The 18,201-nt window shown below is 37.8% G+C and overlaps 1 protein-coding gene across 1 annotated transcript; it reads right to left on the reverse strand.

The window, feature by feature from the left end:
• Nucleotides 1–2,885: 2,885 nt before the first annotated feature.
• On the reverse strand, nucleotides 2,886–14,795 carry LOC145776616 (SMAD family member 3-like). The gene is made up of 10 exons (XM_082587846.1): nucleotides 14,522–14,795; nucleotides 13,618–13,668; nucleotides 11,922–12,106; nucleotides 10,573–10,716; nucleotides 6,740–6,823; nucleotides 6,395–6,439; nucleotides 5,460–5,672; nucleotides 5,054–5,191; nucleotides 4,591–4,735; nucleotides 2,886–4,301 (listed from the first exon to the last, which is right to left on the reverse strand). Exons 1-10 carry the CDS (start codon nucleotides 14,722–14,724, stop codon nucleotides 4,178–4,180), a joined length of 1,332 nt encoding a protein of 443 aa, XP_082443972.1. The 5' UTR covers nucleotides 14,725–14,795; the 3' UTR covers nucleotides 2,886–4,177.
• Between the last annotated feature and the right edge of the window lie 3,406 nt (nucleotides 14,796–18,201).

The raw sequence follows: 18,201 nt of genomic DNA on the forward strand, positions 1-18,201 counted from the left end.
TAAAGCAGGCTAGGCAGACACAACAGTGATCTTGAAGATCAAGATCGTGATCTTGAAGATCAAGATCACTTTTTGTGTACTTGAAAAAAAAATGAAGTTTTTGATCAATGATGTTGCAAAAGATATAAAATAATTACTATTAGCAACCTGGGTGAAGGTATATAGTTGGTGTTGCTCTTTTACTAATAACTACTCGATCGCTGGCTTAAGAATTGTAATAAGTTAGTGACTGTTGCTATTTGGCCCATCAATTGTTCACGTAGTTTGCGTAGAATCGCAACGTCACACCCACGGCCGAGGTTAATTACAGTAGTACCGTACTGAAAAAGTCGCAAAATTTGCAATTAGTTTTATACTTTTTATTTATAATAAATAAATAAACTTTGAACTGCATCATTTTTTACCAAATTTTTGTCTGGTTCATGTGGGAGGTTTTATACGTGTTACTAAGTAGTTGTAACTTTCACTGCATTATGTCAATGTTTATTGCACCATTTATCATTCTGGCAACCTTGATACTGTTGTCTGCTATCAAAAAAGTTCAGAGGTTTGCGGTCACACAAACAGCTCCATACTCAGACCCTAAACAAGTCTTGGTCTGGTTGATTTGCTGCAATAAACCACTTTACATGACCAAAGTCGGCTAGAGTCCAGATTTTTTAACACCGCCATTCTAGACTTTTAAAACATCTAAAATTGGGTCAAAGAAAACAAACATTTCTTTAAAATTTACACATGGAAATTGTGAACAAAGTTAAATCATTTTTATTATACGTCAACATAAAGTACACGGAAGTTGACTTCTTTATTATGACCAACACAGAGAACTTTTTCAATTTTGAAATGGCAACACTGACCAGATTAGATGAAGACTTTAAATCGTCTTTTGTTGGACACACATCATATTAGCAGTGGCTTAATGTTAGTAGTTGCTACAAACTACTTGTACAGTACGAGTTCTAAAAAATGCCTCTATCTAGTAAGTAAACTTCAATTTTAAAGTGATTTTGATCTTATTGTTCTTCAAGATCAAGATCACACAAAAAAAAGTGATCTTAGATCAAGATCACCAAAAAAAAGTGATCTTCAAGATCACTTGTGATCTTCAAGATCACGCCCATCTCTGGCGATCGCCCATATTACACAGCTGCTGTGTAATATGGGCGACCTACTATGTAATATGGACCACCGAATCTGTTAGAAAAAAATCAACTGTTCTTTGTCTTATGTTGATTGAATTAACTACCGGTAGGCTATCCAGTTCTTAAATTTATAAAAATATAATTTATTAATTGAAAGATTTTAATCAAAACACCTAAACCAAAAGCGCATTACACAGTAGGCTATAAAAGTTGATACACAAACAAAAGAGGACAAAAATCATGTTAGGCTATATGACTATGAGGCAGTCGTTTTAACATCTCTCCTCCATGGGTCTGAACAATCACTAGACCAAACAAGTCCCAGACACTAAAGTCCTTCGACAGGCATTAGCATTTAATCATCTCTGTTAAAAAGACAACTACGTTAGGTCGGCCATGTTTCCATGATGGACAATCAGACTCCCCAAGATCACCTTATTCGTAGAGCTTTCTACAAGCCGCCGTATTGCTGGCGCTCCCAGGAAGCGCTTCAAGGACATTCTAAAAAATCACTGAAATTAAGCAACTGAAACACTCTATATTGGATAAACCTTGCTGCAGAAATCCGTGGAGACTCACTGTGCATGATGCTGTCTCCAAGAATAAGGAAACGCGTATCCGCATTCACTAATCAAGAGTAAAAGCGTCGCAACTCGCAATAGACAAAACCGTCCAAACTCTCCACCATCACCGGTGGCAGGCTTTACATGTTATCGTTGCGGCCGCGTCTGCCAATCACGCATCGAACTTTTTAGCTATAGCCTACAAGGGATTGTAAATGACGTAATTTTTAAACTAATATATAATATACAATTACTTTGTTATGTCCATGTCCTGGAAGACAAATGAGCTGTTTCTCCCTAGAAATGTAAATTTTGTTTACAGAACATCTAAGCTACCGGTACTTGCTTCAATATAGATTCTAACTACGGTACCGAAAATCGGATTCCAACCAGATTACAGAAAGTGTGCTGATTTGATGAAATTGCTCTTACTTCTCACACAATATTAAGATATAATATCAGTACATGGCCGGATGACAACGCTGTTTGCTTACTTTATCTTCAATGAGATGTTTGTTGCAATTGTGAAGTGATGAACCACTTGTCCCTATTTCGAAACAGCGCAGAGGTTGATGCAAAAGCGCAACAAAAACAGCCCGTAACATTACGGGGATCTCTACCCTCGAACTGAAGCTGACACTTCAACAATTGCCAAGAGTCTCATGCTAGTCAGCCGTTGTGAACTGAAAAAATAGCAGTTGAGCAAGTGACAACCCAAAACCTGGCATGTCAACAAATTCAGTTCAACAAGCGATGACCAAGCAAGTCCAATGCTAGATGAAAATCTCGTTTGCTTATACAGTAGCTGAAATGTACTTGCTGGGTTGTCGCATGCCGAGTGGTGTGACGACCAATTGAGAGGCGGAGTCCCCAAAGTTGACAGTTATCTTTAACATTGATCAAAATTTTTCATGTACAGTAGTTGATAACCATGATTGATCTTAATAAGGAGCTGTCAACACGGGATACTGAACGCTGGTACAGCTCATAGGCGTCTTCCCAACTTCAAACTTGCACCGATTAGATTTTTTTTTATACTCGCCGAATTTCGCGAACTTAGATGACCCGTTTTGCATCGCTCGAACTGTTCTAAACAGCGAGCTTAATTTTAATCAAATTTCTACTATTAGTTTGTGCTGGTCACGATTAACTGCTAAAGGTCACAGTCCAACAATCACAGTCAACACTATTTTCATGTTGACATACCGTCTCAAGCGAATAGCAACACGATGTACAAAAACATATACGTATATACAAAATAGGAGTAAAATTTAAGAGGCTGTTGTTGCTTTCATTCCCATGCAACATTGGAAACTCAAGCACAAAGCTCGACCTTTTGCCAAAAGTACTTTTACTTTTGAAACACTATATTGTACTTTATGCAAAAACGTTAAAAGTATGCAACAATATTAAGGGAAAAACGACAGTTTTACTTCGTAGACTCTTCGAGACAAGTTAGCTTCGAGAGCGACTTATCGAAATAAGAATAGTCTACTTTCTGAGCCAATGTCTCGTGTGAATCAACAAAATAACAAGAGTTTGGTTGAAAGCAATTGCCATTTGCTATAAGCATGACAACCGAAATTTTAACTGATGTAATATGTTGATCATCAAGGTTGGGCACATGTATGAGCTGTTCTTGATCAAGTAAATGTTTTTCTTAATTTAAGCTGTCACAATTAGAATTATACGTGACGTGATTTTGATTAAATGAACTCCTATAGCAGTGTCACGATATGCTTCCTACTTCCGCTCTCAAAGGGGAAAACCCTTGAAATTAATCAAACATTTGATCAGAAAGCCAGTCACAGCTGATAGAAGTGAGACAACAGACACACAAAAAGTCTGAAATTGCTCACACAAAGCTCTTTTAATTTCTTTGTGACATTTCACGGTAGAAAATGAAATTTCATTGAATAACTTTACTTCTACCGGTGTTAATAGAAGGAGGCAGCAGAAGCTAAGTTGCCAAACAAGTCAGCATTGTTTTCAACTCCGAAGCTTATTTTTAGCCAGTACAAATGGCAAGGAGCCACGTTAAAAACAACACCAGTACGCAGCGTGACGGTTTAACAATGGGCTGAAGCGTTATAGTGAATGAAAGTCGAATATGTCTTGCTTATGTTTTAATAATTTATCATATTTACATTTAGTGTTGGTGTGCCGTTAGAATGGCATACCACGTTGACACGACGCATTGCAAACAATTGGCCACAATCCACGAAGCACAAAAAAGCGGCTTTCATCTGAACTTTTTAGAAAAGCGTATGGTGAGAGTGTTTATCCACAAAGAATGTACAACTGCCACGATAACATTTCATTGCAAACCTCACATTTCATTGAAAAGGCAAAACACATTCGGCAGTAAATGGCACTGCAGGTAAGCAACAGTATTTACATCTAACGGCCAAGTCACGACTTATCCAATCGGTCGCTTTGGTGAGACGCGATAGAGAAGCAAGGTGTAGATGGTTATGATATCGACGAGCATGGCATGCCGGGGGAACCCATCTGTGTAAGAACTTTGTCCAGCCATTGAAGCGGGCCGTTTAGATGAAGTTCGATCCAGCAAGGTGTTGCAGTAACAGTCTGACGCCTGAAAAGTATTTCTTCTTTCACATGCCACATCTCGTTGATTTCAAATAAGTTTGACATGAGTCAAACTCACATGAGGCTCTCACACTCACAACGCAAGTTTTCAATGCCAAAAGTAAACAAAATTGTGATAAAAGCTGATAGGAAATCGATGACAGGACGAACTTAGTGAAATTAACTTTTAGAAGTTTCCTAAATGATTATTATGACCTTTAATCATTCACAAATATTCGCTGACGACGGCAATATTCAAGTTAACTCTCAGCGCCATTTCAAGCATTAAACGTCACCTGTACTCTGCTCCCCATCCTTTGACGAAGCTCATTCTAATCGTGCACATCCGGGTTAGTTGGTAGACTGCTTCGAAGCCTTGATTGACGAGCTGAGCAAGGAGAGAGGCAAATTCTTGATTGTTGAATATTTTCAGATTACATCCTGTAATGAGAAAAAATATCAGATTGTATAACAATGGCTGACAAATTTTATAAGCCCACAGGTGGCATTAGAAAGACATTAACGAAACTTCTCGGGGCAATTTGTTTCACGTGAAAGCGTTTGCTGTCATGTTACGAAACAGAGCTGTAAATCATTCTTGATGACCATATAACAGAAGAGCGTAAAATGCTTGCGAATTGAATAAAACGGTCAATTGGTTGAGAGCGTTTGTTCGGATATAGGTCGTTAGAAACCATGCTGGTAAAACTTAACGGTTTTGGAGAAAACTCTTATGCCGAAATTACACAATGCACATGCCTGGAGGGATTTTGACCACGGTGGCAGGGTGCCAACCGTAGCGCTTGTTGCAGTTCGGACTCTGCACGAATATAGAACTTTCTCCCAAGCATTCCGCGAACACTTCACCGCCGATGTAGTAGAGTCGTACGCCCTTGCCTGCGCATTCAAATTTTTGGTACCTTAGCGGTGAGAACAGTTTTCTTAATGCTTCAGATTGAAGCTATGCAGTAAAGTTAATGGACAATTAAAATTAAAGAAAAAAAACGTAGAAAATCTTTTAGCAAGTTTATCAACAAGACATCTCGCAAAGCTAACCAGTAACCACAAAAAACATCCATTTAATCATTTAGCTCTTCACTGCGACACAAAATCGTCAGATTGTTCTCATTTGTAGCAATGTATGACATAGTGAAAGTTGTCGTACCAATGTGTCGTCTCGTCAGCTCAACTTGCTGGTTTCTGTTGACGTTAGAAAGCAGACCGAGACAAAATCGTTCGGAGTTTGAAGGGTCCGTGAAGCCGTCCACGGTAAGGGAGGGCTGGGAGGCGTGGAAGGGCTCCCCGACCCGTTGGTTCAGCTCGTAGTAAGAGATGGAACACCAGAAGGGGGGTTCGCAGTACGCCACTGGTTGTGCGTCTGAATGACATAATTGTGATCACTATCCCATCATGCAAAATCGGTCATTTTAACATTGATTCAACGTTTGCAGACGTCGAATCAATGTAAAAAAAGAATGGATTTTGCTTAATGGGATATCAGTTCAGTTTATTTATTTTTTCTGCTGGCAATTAAACAAAAATATACACAACACAATGAACAAAATATTCGCACAGCAACTGCCAACGAAAGACCAAAAGGTCACCAAAGTCAGCTGCCACTTTTATCACTTTCTAATGCCTTAAAAAATCATGACGAGAAAAAGAATTGTGCACTGTTGCATCGTACCGATAATAAAAGATAATGGATTTGAAAACTTTCATTCTGATCAAGCCGTTATTAGTGTAGCTTTCTGCATGGTAGCGTTGCCGCGCATATGCGCGGATCACTTCGAGTTGATTTGCCTTAATCGATTTACTGACGTCATAATATTAATTTTTCTTATCTGTGCTGTGACATAGGAAACGGAAATTGCAGAAATCAAACATGAAAGCTTCTGTCAACATATTTGGTATATCTTCTACAAAAGTTTTCATTACTTCAAAAAAAAAACTTAAAGATGAGCGAGTAAACAAACGGGTACATTTTAATTTTTTTGTATAAAAATAGCACAATTCCCATTCACGTTGTTCAAGACAAAGCACGAACGACATGAATTTACGCAAGAAAATTAAGATTATGCAACCATTAATCAATATTACCTAGCAAGGCTGGCGTGGCGGTTTGCTGATAGGACATTTTCGTTTCTGTGAAAGCAATCAACAAGTCAACGAATGAACATCACCACTACTAGGAATATAGCATACATGTTTACAAGTGAACCTATAGCAAGCAACCTTCCGTGCGTGAAAGTAGATTTGGGCGGCTGTGTCGTGGTAATTCCAACGTAAAAAGACGTGGTTTGGCTTACAATGTTTTGAATAGCGAAAAATCATTGCACATGCAGCAAAATCCACCCATTTTACATTGATTGAAGGTCTGCGGGTGCTAAAACATTGCAAAAAGGACGGATTTTGCAAACTGGTTGTTTGTTGTCAAGGAAGTACCTGATGTGTAAGATGGCGGACCGGGACTTCCGACGGAATCGTTCGCTTCGCTATCCTCGCTGACGTAGCCAGGGGGTGGAGTATCTACAAGCCAATGTATCCATTATTATTTTGTCGCAAAATTTTGTGAAGCTTGAGTTGATGTTAATTCGTGAAAGAAAAGATAGAAATTTGTCAGCTACTTGTGAATAACTTTGTTATGTTGGTTATCTCCTAGGAAATGACATTCTTTATTTGTATAAAGGCTCAGTATCAGCGGTGGTTTTTAGTACGCAATTTATGCATCACTGTCTGACTGTTAGGCTGTAATGAGCACTGGCATTTACAGAGTGTAATGTTTGCTGGTACCACTGTTAGAGCAAAACAAAAATGATACTAATGAAAGTTCATAGCATCATGTATGAAATGCCGATTGGGCTGCTGGGAGACAGTTGGCTTTTCACCTTGTCTAAAGACCAATATTTTGACACTGTCTTGAAAGTTTACGTCTAGTGATCTAGTCCATTGCCCACTTGCAGTTCACACTGGCCAATGGCCGTGCACTGTAGATGAAAGGTTTCATTTTACCAAAGTTCGTCAAGCAAGCGCGACTCTGGCTTGGTGTGAAACGACAATGAAAATGATTTTAGCTTTCAAACTTTTTGTAAGGGAACCCATCATATCATATTCTGAAGGTGGACACGAAGATTAGCTTACTTGCCTTCCCGTCCACTTAATCTAAATCTTCAACCACCGGGTGTAAGGTTGTAAGCCTGGATACGACAAACAAAAATATCATATTTTGACAACTGTTTTAAATACATAAATATGCAGTATGCACTCAGAAAGGTCAGATCGATCGCATTCGTGATTGGGGCTTTCGGCGGGAGTAATGAGAATTACAATACGTTGTTTTTATACGTTGAAGATAAGTTAACTGTAACTACTTTAAAATAACCCAGCTTGTAAAAAGACTAATTTTGCTGGCTGAAAATTCACAAAAACTCCCAGATCTTATCAGGGTTTCTGGCAATTTAAAATCTGTTTATATAGCAGAATGATGTGAAAGCAACAAGTTTGTAAGCTAGCAACCCCCATACGGCATTTAACCAGTCTTGTGAACGAACTCTGTAATAAGTGAAAATGCATCATGATGTTTTTATGGTTTGCGATTTATCAGCGTAACAAGGAAATTACCGATAACCAATTTGCATATTTTTGAGACCGGAAATGAAACGGTTTCAACTCCTTATTTATTGTAATATTTGAAATGACACATTTTATATGGAGCCAGGCAAAAACAAAAGCAAAAAATTTAACTTTATGCGGACGTCAATGGCCTCACACTGTCGTCCAATTTGAATAAAATGCAGAAGCAAAAATTCTTCTGCATCTGAAGTTAAATACTACGTTTCGAAATCATTTTTTCTTTCACAGACATACAATAATTGAAAAAATAAACAAAAACAAAGAAAATAGGTTACAATGACCGACAAAAGCATATTCGCACCCAGAACCACAGCAGAAGAGTTAAAAAGATTAATCAAACTTTGCACAGTTCAATGATTTACAAACAACATTTAGAATAGCAGATTGCACTAATTACAGTCTGAAGAAACAAAGACAACAGTCGTAGCTGTAGGCAAAAGCATTTCATCCGTCATATATTATACTGATGACATTGGCAGCTTGAAGAATTCGAAACTTTTCTTTAAGCAAACCGCGAGAGAGCAATCTCAGCAACACACAACACACCTATCCCAGACAACAAAACTTGCCATTTCTACATTGATTTAACGTTCATTGTTAGCTGGGAAAAACGCAAGGCACCAAAATGCACTTGGCCGTGTAATTTTAGTTAGCATATCAGTAACTTTTTACACCAATCAACATCTGCAGACGTCGAATCCGTGAGAAAATGTAAAAAAAAATGAATCACCTTTAGTGTTAGCATGCCTGTCAGTGTGCTGCCAAAGACACAGTTGCATGCTCTTGAGCGGTGTCGAACCGAAGTCCTTTTGAGTGGCTATGCAGCCAGTCGGCTATGCAGCCGAAAAGTCAGCATGGATGAAAATAAACCTCCCACCGATGGTACTGCTATTTTGCATTTATTCCCAACCGAGAAACCTCCCACCGAGAAATGCCAGATATCTAGGCTAACCAGCGAAACATAGATTAAGTAACATGATATTTGAACTATACGTTGAATAACAGTCATATAGGGCGTGCTTTCTGTTTGTTTGCGATAGGAGGATGTGATTTGAATACAATTCAGTATGGCAAGCCAAAACCAATTTAACGTTTACCAGCTTGCAAAAAAACTGGGTCAACAGCAACAAGGAAAGGGTTGCATTTTTTACATCGTTTCAACGTCGTTAGATGATGCCGGTTTTAACCAGGAGGGCAACCGTGAGAAGGAATTTTGTGACGCATGATGGTGTTTTAGCAAGGAAGTGCAAACAAAAACTGAGACAAGAATATGACCACTTTAAAGATTGAAGGAAAGAAAAGTTTGCGGGTCGCACATATGCCCGGGCAGCAAAATCCTTCATTTTTGTATTGTAACGACTGCACAGTGCACATGCTCTATCAATGTAAAAGCGACAGATTTTGTTGACCCAGACCGCATCAATGCGAATACAATAATTCTTGAACACGAGGGTATGACTACGCGGAAACGCTGGCCCACCGCACCAATTACCAGCATTTGAAGGATCAGATATTTTAGCAATAATAATGACTAGCTTGACGCGAGAACCCAAAAAATCGAATTTTCCCTGGCTTCCGAACAGTTGTTTTTAAATTCACCTCCGCATCTCAAAACTCTTAAAGGCATACTAAATGAAATTTTCAAACGGGAATTAATCATTAAAATGCGTAAACTGAACATTTAAGAATACATTTCAAAAAAAAAAAAATTACCGAATAAAATTTGTTTTCAATGGCACTGGCAAGGCCCAAAGTCCAATGTTTCATTTATTTTTAATTTTTTTAAAATGACCAAAAAGTAGAAACACTGCTCGAGAATACGTCACTATCGACAGCAATAACAAAAGCCACGTTACCACATCTGATGTTTTAACATCAGATCTGATGTTTTGAGCAAACTGTCTGATATTTTGATGTTGAAATCTGCTGTTTTGATACATACATAGCCTACAGTTAAATCGCCCCCAGTAACAACTATTGCTCGATCAGCTGATTGCTAGTCTATAGTGACGTAGACTGTACAGTCGCACGCTTCGCTGCTCACGCCCATTCCCGTTTTGAAAGCTCTGACAAAAGCACGCGCGGAATGCTGATCAGACCGCAATGGAGCAAAATTTTATCTAAAATCGTTTTATGGTAGCATGTTAAACACAAAGAACGTGGAAAATCGCCAAGTCAGGTTTTTCTTTTAGTATCCCTTTAAAATCAAGTTGCAACTGCTGTATTACATATATGTATTACATTACAAAAGATTTTGAAAACAACGAGTGCGCTGCTGGTCTTGTGACAATGATTGACAGAAGAAAAGAAAAGCAGCAAAGCAAAGTGGCAGAATAATGCAATTTAACTTCAATCCTAAATCAAATCGCCTAGAAAAATTCAGATAAAAGCCTTTCTTTTGATACAAATCAATACCATTAAGGTATAACAGAGATAACTTTAGCAGACATTATAACTACATTAAACCCACGTGACAAAAAAACTCTACTGGTGAATCTCGAAGTAGGCGTTGGCAATCTTAATGAACCTCGATTGTTGTAATTGTCCGACGTAATAAATTTTATATGAACAGATAAGACAACGTTTTATGTTGTTGGAAATACATGGGGTCAATGAGAATTGAGATCACGAAAACTTCTGTTTACCTGGCACTCTGTAAGCAGAGGTTTCCATTCCGTCTATGTAAGTCGCGTTTTTGGGCACTGTAGTTCCATCCAAGTTAATTGGTGGAAAGTCGTCTCTGGATGGAAGCGGTTCAGAAGACTTTGGGACTAGAACTGGAGGAAGAGCTGAATAGTGCATGCAATTTTATATAATTGTTATATTGCACATCAGGCAAGATATGAATCAGTGATGGGCAAACGTTTTGATTCAAGAGCGAAAAACTTCTCAAAACATAACAGGTGGGCTATGTGGGCACACACTCCACAAAGAAGACAAAAGTATTTATTTAACAAAGCAGTAATAATTCAACTAGCTAGCAACAATAAGCGTATTAGTATGTGCTATGTTGCACTGACTCCGCAATACAGTACCACAAAAGCACAACTTTTTAGGCTTGAAGTTGACACAGTTTGCGTTACTGTATTAGGCTTTTTTTGTAATAATCTTAAAGTTTTGAAGATAACTTAAGCATTGCCAAAATTAAAATACGAGACCTAATTATACTTAACGGATTGAACTTGAAATGATAAAACACCACTTAATTCGTAAACAGTTGTTGAGAAACAATTTCTAAGTTTAATGTTTGCATTTCATCGTCAGTTTGGTAGACACGACAAAATTAAAAATCAGCATGAAGTCAAAGCCGGAGCACGTCTGTTAGGTAGGCTACCTACCAAATAGGTGCGCACACTGTGGCGTCAGGATATTTAGGTGCGCGTCACTGTGGCGCCCAGTCATTTAGGTGCTATTCCCAGCAAAGTTTATTTCTTTATACGCTTGATAGTAACACTGCAGACAGTGGCGTATGCAGGATTTTTTCAATTTAAGGTATTTGGAACCAGCAAGTTATATTGTATATATAAAAATAGCCTACCATAATCAGCTTGCATTGACGATATTTTGTTCGTTTGCAACAGCTAAGTTATTCATTTGCATAAATTTTGTATTTAAAACAAACAATATGATACAACACACTTAATGTCTTGCATGTAATATTTTACGTAGACGATGTAATTGGCTTACTCAATCCAGTGAACCACGAGTATTGAGAGGACGTTCAGTGGCGCGCGCAGAATTTTGTTACTGGGAGATGGGGCATTTGATACAATTTAACATTTTTGATCAAGAGTAGCCTAATGCTACTTTATATATAGTCTGACCAAGGTTTAAGGTAGCCTAGGCTATCTGTGTAATTTTAAGCACCTAAATGACCGGGAGCCACAGTGCGACACGTCTAAGTATCCTGACAACACAGTGCGTGCACCTATTTAGCAGGCACCTAACTGAGTAACTGTCTGCACCTAAAAGACATGGCCAGGACAAAGCTTACTTGGAGCTTCGATTGTGTTGTAATGGTAAGGTTGGATGCAAATTTCAGACGTGTTCCGCTCATATCCATGTTCACATGTGGGAATGCAGGAAAGTTCAAATGCAGCTTTGAGATATGGCCATCTCCATAACCGGCAAGCCCATTCATGGGGCAGTATTGCTGCATTGGATTTCGTGCCCATCGTGCTAAATAAAATTGACATTGTTAAAGGAAGCATAAAGCATCAATTCAAGAACACCCTATTGGGTAAATAAAATAACACAGGTAGCCATAAAATAAGTAAAATATAAATATTAATGCTTGTTTTTATATAGCGCTGTATCCATCACAGAATGTGTTGCTGCTCCTCAACAATTTACAAACCAGACAGTGTCAATGCAGCCATATAGAGGCGCAACTGAGTACATTATCATCCAAATAAGCATTTTTAACACCATACAAAAGTGTTTAATTTCGATGAATAAAAAGCACAGCAAATTAGAGTAACCGTAGGCCCACTTTCCAAAGAATCTTAATAGTTTGTTTCAGTCTTGGTGGAATCTTTAGAACGTTGTTTAGAAGAGTCTTCTATTCGAATACAAATTTGCTATACTCTAAATATACACATATACAATATACAGAAGAACAGTAAAATGACTTGAGTTCCTTACAGTGTATTACATTTTATGCAAAAATGCATACTATGCATCACTAAATCAATTTTGCAGTAGAAAGTTTATTTTAGCGTTACAAGTATTATTAAAAAGATACAGATCCAAACACAAGCAACCAAAGAAATAGGTAACAGTAGGATAGAAATATTAACAAAGCTACAAAAACGAAAGTGGGTGAGATTCAATATTACAGTATATATACTGGTGAATGAAAAAACAATAAGACAAAACGCAAGCATCTGAAAGCATAATTTTCACAGTCCAGTTTCGATTGGTAGCTTTTGGAACTGCAAAGACTCAGTGAGTGTACTGCATAAACTTGTAAAAACAGGACCAGTAGTATGTTACTATCCTAACTATCCCTTTTCAGTGAGCAAATTCTGCAGCAACGTTACTAATATTATCTGCTTTTGAAAACACCAAAGAACTATAAGAAACTTGCTGTGGATTGAAAAAATACTTTAATGTACTTTTGTGGTGACAAATGACGGAATGGCCCGTTTCGGTGAGTCCGATCCCTATTCGGTAATTTTTTCAATTTTTTTTTTAAATTATCGGGTACCGTAGCCTAATTATCGTTGCCGTTTTAGGGTAGGGGTTAGAGGTTAGGAACTCACCGAATCGGACTCACCGAATAGTAGCAGACCCGACAAACGAAGCCTACTTTAATGGATAAGATTGTAGAAAAAATACCAGATTTGAGACATCCGGTAAGAAGCATATTTCAGTACAGATTTATTAACGCTGAACTTTAAAACAAATCGTAGCAAACCATAACTCAAAACCACTCAAAGCAAACCTTCATGTTGATCTGAAAAGTTATGCATTTGGCCAAACCAACTGATTGTACATTTGTACAACCCAAAACTAAAGTTTTGCTAAACAGAAGCATAACCTGATTGGCTCACAGTAAATGTCACATTTGTCGTAACTATTATTTCATAGAGTATTGCCAAAGTTTTGCACAGTGTAAAAGCAACTTAATTAGTAATTACGGAATAAACTTCTTTCTAAATAAGCCTTCTAACTGTGATACCACTTACTCTCCAGTTGAAATAATGTCGTTTTGACACATCAAAGTTCTCCATTCGTTTCTGCAAAAATATGGATATTATATTTCAACAAATAATGTACAGTGTCAGTATGATACTGAAAAGTTTGGATGTTCTTCAGGATAATTATAGTTTCTTGCGCTAGTTGCAACGCTCATCTAAGTGAAAGTAAAAAGAAGAGCAAAAGACAAACAAGTTGATTTATTGTTTCACTTGACCGCCCCGATAGCTCAGTGGTTACGCGCCCGGCTCAAGATCACACGGCGCTGGTTCGACTCTCGGGGTGTGCGCTTGAGCAACGCATTTCAGGACTGCTCTCCATTCAGCGGCACCTAGTGAATGGAATAATTTCTCGGCAACAAGACTTCAACAATCGGAAAACTTCACTCTGCCAATCTCGGTAACCGGCCCTGCGTCAAGTGCCTCTACAAGTATGCGAACAAGTACCAGGAATAACCTATCAAGGCTTTGTCAGTCCGAGGATAAAGATTCAAAACCAAACCAAACCAAACTTGACGTTTCACGCACCATAACAATACGCATCCTCAGAGCATCCCATGTGGAATGACCAACCCTCAGAGCAAACAATATACAAAATAAAATTTACAAAGTTACATAGGGTAGTGCGAATGAAAGCAAGAGAAAAAAAGTGAAACATACATTATTTTAAAAGTTGAACCAAAGATGTGTAAGCGGTTACTTTCCACGTGGAAATTAGAAAGTAACTGCTCAGTGCTCACATATCTTTTAGTTGTAATTTTTATATAAATTTAGGCATTAAAGTCAGTTCATGACTGAAAAATGTCGCACACTTTCAAAGTTTTAAACAAGTAAAAAAATAACAGCTATTAGGCCAGCATTAAGTTTAAAAAATAGGCTTAAAATAACACTTCACCTTCCAACAGTGACACATCTTGTGTGAGGCGTGCCTTCTGTTACCGCTTTTTCCAAATCATCCAAACTTTTTTCTTTCTTAAATTTTTTTACAAGAGCTTTGATGATTTTTTCGACATTTTTCTGTTCATTATAATCCAAATCTCGCTTTTTAGCTCCAAAGAGAACTTTTACTAACTGTGATGAGTTCGTTGAAAACATCATGTGTAAATAGATCTTTCAATTCACAAAATAACAAATTGTATCTTTACAAAAAATAAAGAAGAGCAATACAATAAGAACCTACACTATTAACAAAATGTTTCATAGATGAGAACGGTTAATGGTATACTGCTAAACATATCAATTGTTACATTAGATCAAAATACAAATTCCCAAGTGGTCAATTCCAACTTCTAAGGTGATAGCGGTTTTGGCTGTGAAGCCGTGCATTTTGCCAAACTACCATTTAAAATGTTTTTCCCTAAAAAATGACACCAGCTTGAGTCAATTATGTAATTGTAAAGGTGACAGCACTAAGAGATTGAGCCAAATCAAGTATTACTTTGCAAGCAACTATAGTTTAATCAATCCCTGCAATTAGTTTCTTAGTAACTTATGATAACTTGATCACATATTACACAGTGTGTACACCAAAATGTCACTGGGGAGAGAAGCGCCGTTTCTAGCTAATTTGGGGTCGCTGATCACGAATATGGCCATTAAAAGATGCTCATGTGTACAGTTTTTGCAAAAATTTGAATTTTCGTTTGATACACTGCACTATGTAAAGCTGAAATGCAAGGTAATGCCAGTGTATATGGGCCATTCTAACTAGAGATGTACCATTACCGATATATCGGCATCGGTGATATCGGCCATTTTTTTAGTATTGGTATCGGCAAAATTTGGCCGATACTAAACATGAAAAAAAGGCGTTTGCTGAGGATTTTCTGCAGAAGCAAAGATATTATATAGATTTTTTAAAGTTAGTAACTAACATCACAATGATGTAGAAAAATAACAACCTGTTCAAATTTTTGATACCTCACACTCCCATGACTTCATGCGCGCACCTTTTGGCATTGTTTGCTTACAGCCATAGGCGCCGACTTTTATTTTTGCACGGGGTGGCGGTAGCACGATATGGCAACCTAAAAACTATCAAACTGCATGTTTTTGTTTGATTTTTACTAAGCGTGTTTCGTAGATGCAATTGTCTTTTCACACCTGATTTGTAGCTCGACAATTTACAAAGCAACTTTAAAACAAAGCACAGGAGGTATGTCGTGAATTTTATTATTACGTTGCTGGTCTGACACTTAGCATTTGGCAAAAGTATTTTTGCGAACAGCAGCTCTGGCAATCCAACTGCTAATCAACTGGTCAAGTTGTAACCGTGAAGCTTCAGCTTGATAAACATTTAAAATTAGAACGTGGTTCAATCGCTGTTGCGTCATGGTAGATCGCAAGTAGGTTTTTATGTGCCTGAGTGCACTAAATGATCACCCCGCATCGCAGGTGGTGGAAGGCAACGATAAGTATATTTTCACAACGCAGACCACGTTTGGAAGCATTAATGAAATTGTTTCATTGCTTGCAAATAGATCATGCAGTTGCGACATAGTTGAAACAAAAATCTGTTTGCTGTTGAAAACTTTCCAGCTGTTGCAATTCCAGACGCAGAAGCGTTGGGTTTATGTCTTCTTTATTTTCTATGATGTAATAAGCAACTCCTATGTCAGACCAATAAATTCTCGCCTCAGACTTTTACAGGACGACTTTTCGTAATTTTTTTCTATGATGTAACAAGCAACTCCTACAGTATGTCAGACCAATAAATTCCCGCCTCACAGTTTGTTACGCATTGACACGCAATATTATTGCATGAAGTAGATAACAAAGTAGAAATTAAAGCATGAAGTAGATGACAGTACACTACAATTGAAATCGGAAAATAATTCAAAATGCAAAATCTTGAGTAATTGAAAAAGGTTGCTTTCATTATTGGGAATTGGCAGGGGGTGTAGCTTTCCTCGAATATAATCATATAAACGTGTAAATTTGCAGAACGTTAAAACTGCTACTTTACTAAGTGCACTATTTAAATAAAACTCAAAAAGTTTCGAAAATTGCATTTTTTTAATGAAATTTGAAAATAGATATTCATTTAGGGAGTTTAGCTATCAATCATCCAGATAAGTTTATTTCCAAGTATTTTATAGCTGTCATGATTTATAGCGATATTATGAGCAGTTTAAAAATTTTCAAAAAAGATTTTTGAGGGAGGCAATAGAAAGATCGTATTTTATTGATTAATAAATCCCATTGTAAACCTAACGTAACAATGACTTATGACAAGTAACAAATAAAACGATCGCAACAACAAGGAAAAAACTTGCAGCCACGTGTTGCGTAATCTTCACGTAGCTTGCTTGATGTTTCGCTAGTATCATGCTTGTGACAAAACAATCATTTTGTTCGCAATACTGTATTGGTTCACCTCTTGCTTCACGTTGACTTGAAGCGAAAACCAATGATCGAAAAAAGATTTAAACTTCCGTTTAAATTACATTTATTTGCAGTAAGTAATGTAACCTAAACGGGGTGGCTGCCACCCCGCCATAGCGGTTACGGGGTGGCGTGGCCACCCCGTAACCCCGTAAGTCGGCGCCAGTGCTTACAGCAATTCTTTCACTCAAACAAAACGTTTTGTTTCAGCAGTTTTGCGTTGTTTGATTCTTAAGTTGTGAAGGAGACTCAATTTCTCCAATATTTATCATTCTTTTCTTTGTGTTTCTTTTTCACTCTCAGCACTCAGCAGAGGATAAAACCAGGCCAAGACTAGCCAGGTAGCAAAAATGTATACTTTTGCATCATTTTTATGTTGCTAAACGTTTAAAAAACCCATGTAACTTGGTTGTTTTTAGTAAACTGGTTTTATCAGTTTGTGATTTAATTTCCACCTTTGTTGTAATAAACTCACCAAGCTTAAACAATGTCATGGCAGAGTAAGTAGGCTCAAAATGATAGCAATGGGACTACAAATCCTCACTAAATTAATCAATAAATGGTCTTGTTGCGCCTAAGATGACAACCTCATTGTGAAGAAAGGAGCGTTCTTCCCGGCTATCTGCACAAGGCTGAGCACTCACTGGTACAGCGAGCTGTTGCGATTCGCTAACCAAAACGGTGTAGCTTCCACGCTAGCCATTTAGACCATCCAATCAACTATATGTTTCTCGGCAGGCGTTTTGTAGCAAGAATTGAAATGGTTAGTGTACGCCCGGTCAGCAGAATAACTAACTTTTATGATTTAATTTAGGGTGCTTTTAACAAAACATTTTTGCACGTAAAGCAATACGTAAATTACCACTTTGGGCCCATAATTTGCTTGCAAAGATTCAGAGGACTGGGGACTCTTTATCAACTCTAGTCTAAGGAAAGTCTCACAGCAGTAGGCTACTACTGCATAATGGGAATAGAAAGCCATCAGTCCCTGTTGCATATTCTACAACAATGAAGGAGTCAATAGAAAGTATGAAAGCTATCTTGGAAGCCATAAAATATGATACATTCCAATGGTACCTGTGTGGAGACTTCAAAGTATTGAACATGCTGATGGGAATGCAATTGGGGTACACAAAGTACTGTTGTTATGTCTATGGGACAGTTGGGCCCGACGATACCACTACATTCAAC

This window comes from Aplidium turbinatum, chromosome 9, assembly GCF_918807975.1.
Source record: "Aplidium turbinatum chromosome 9, kaAplTurb1.1, whole genome shotgun sequence".
Taxonomy (NCBI): domain Eukaryota; kingdom Metazoa; phylum Chordata; class Ascidiacea; order Aplousobranchia; family Polyclinidae; genus Aplidium; species Aplidium turbinatum.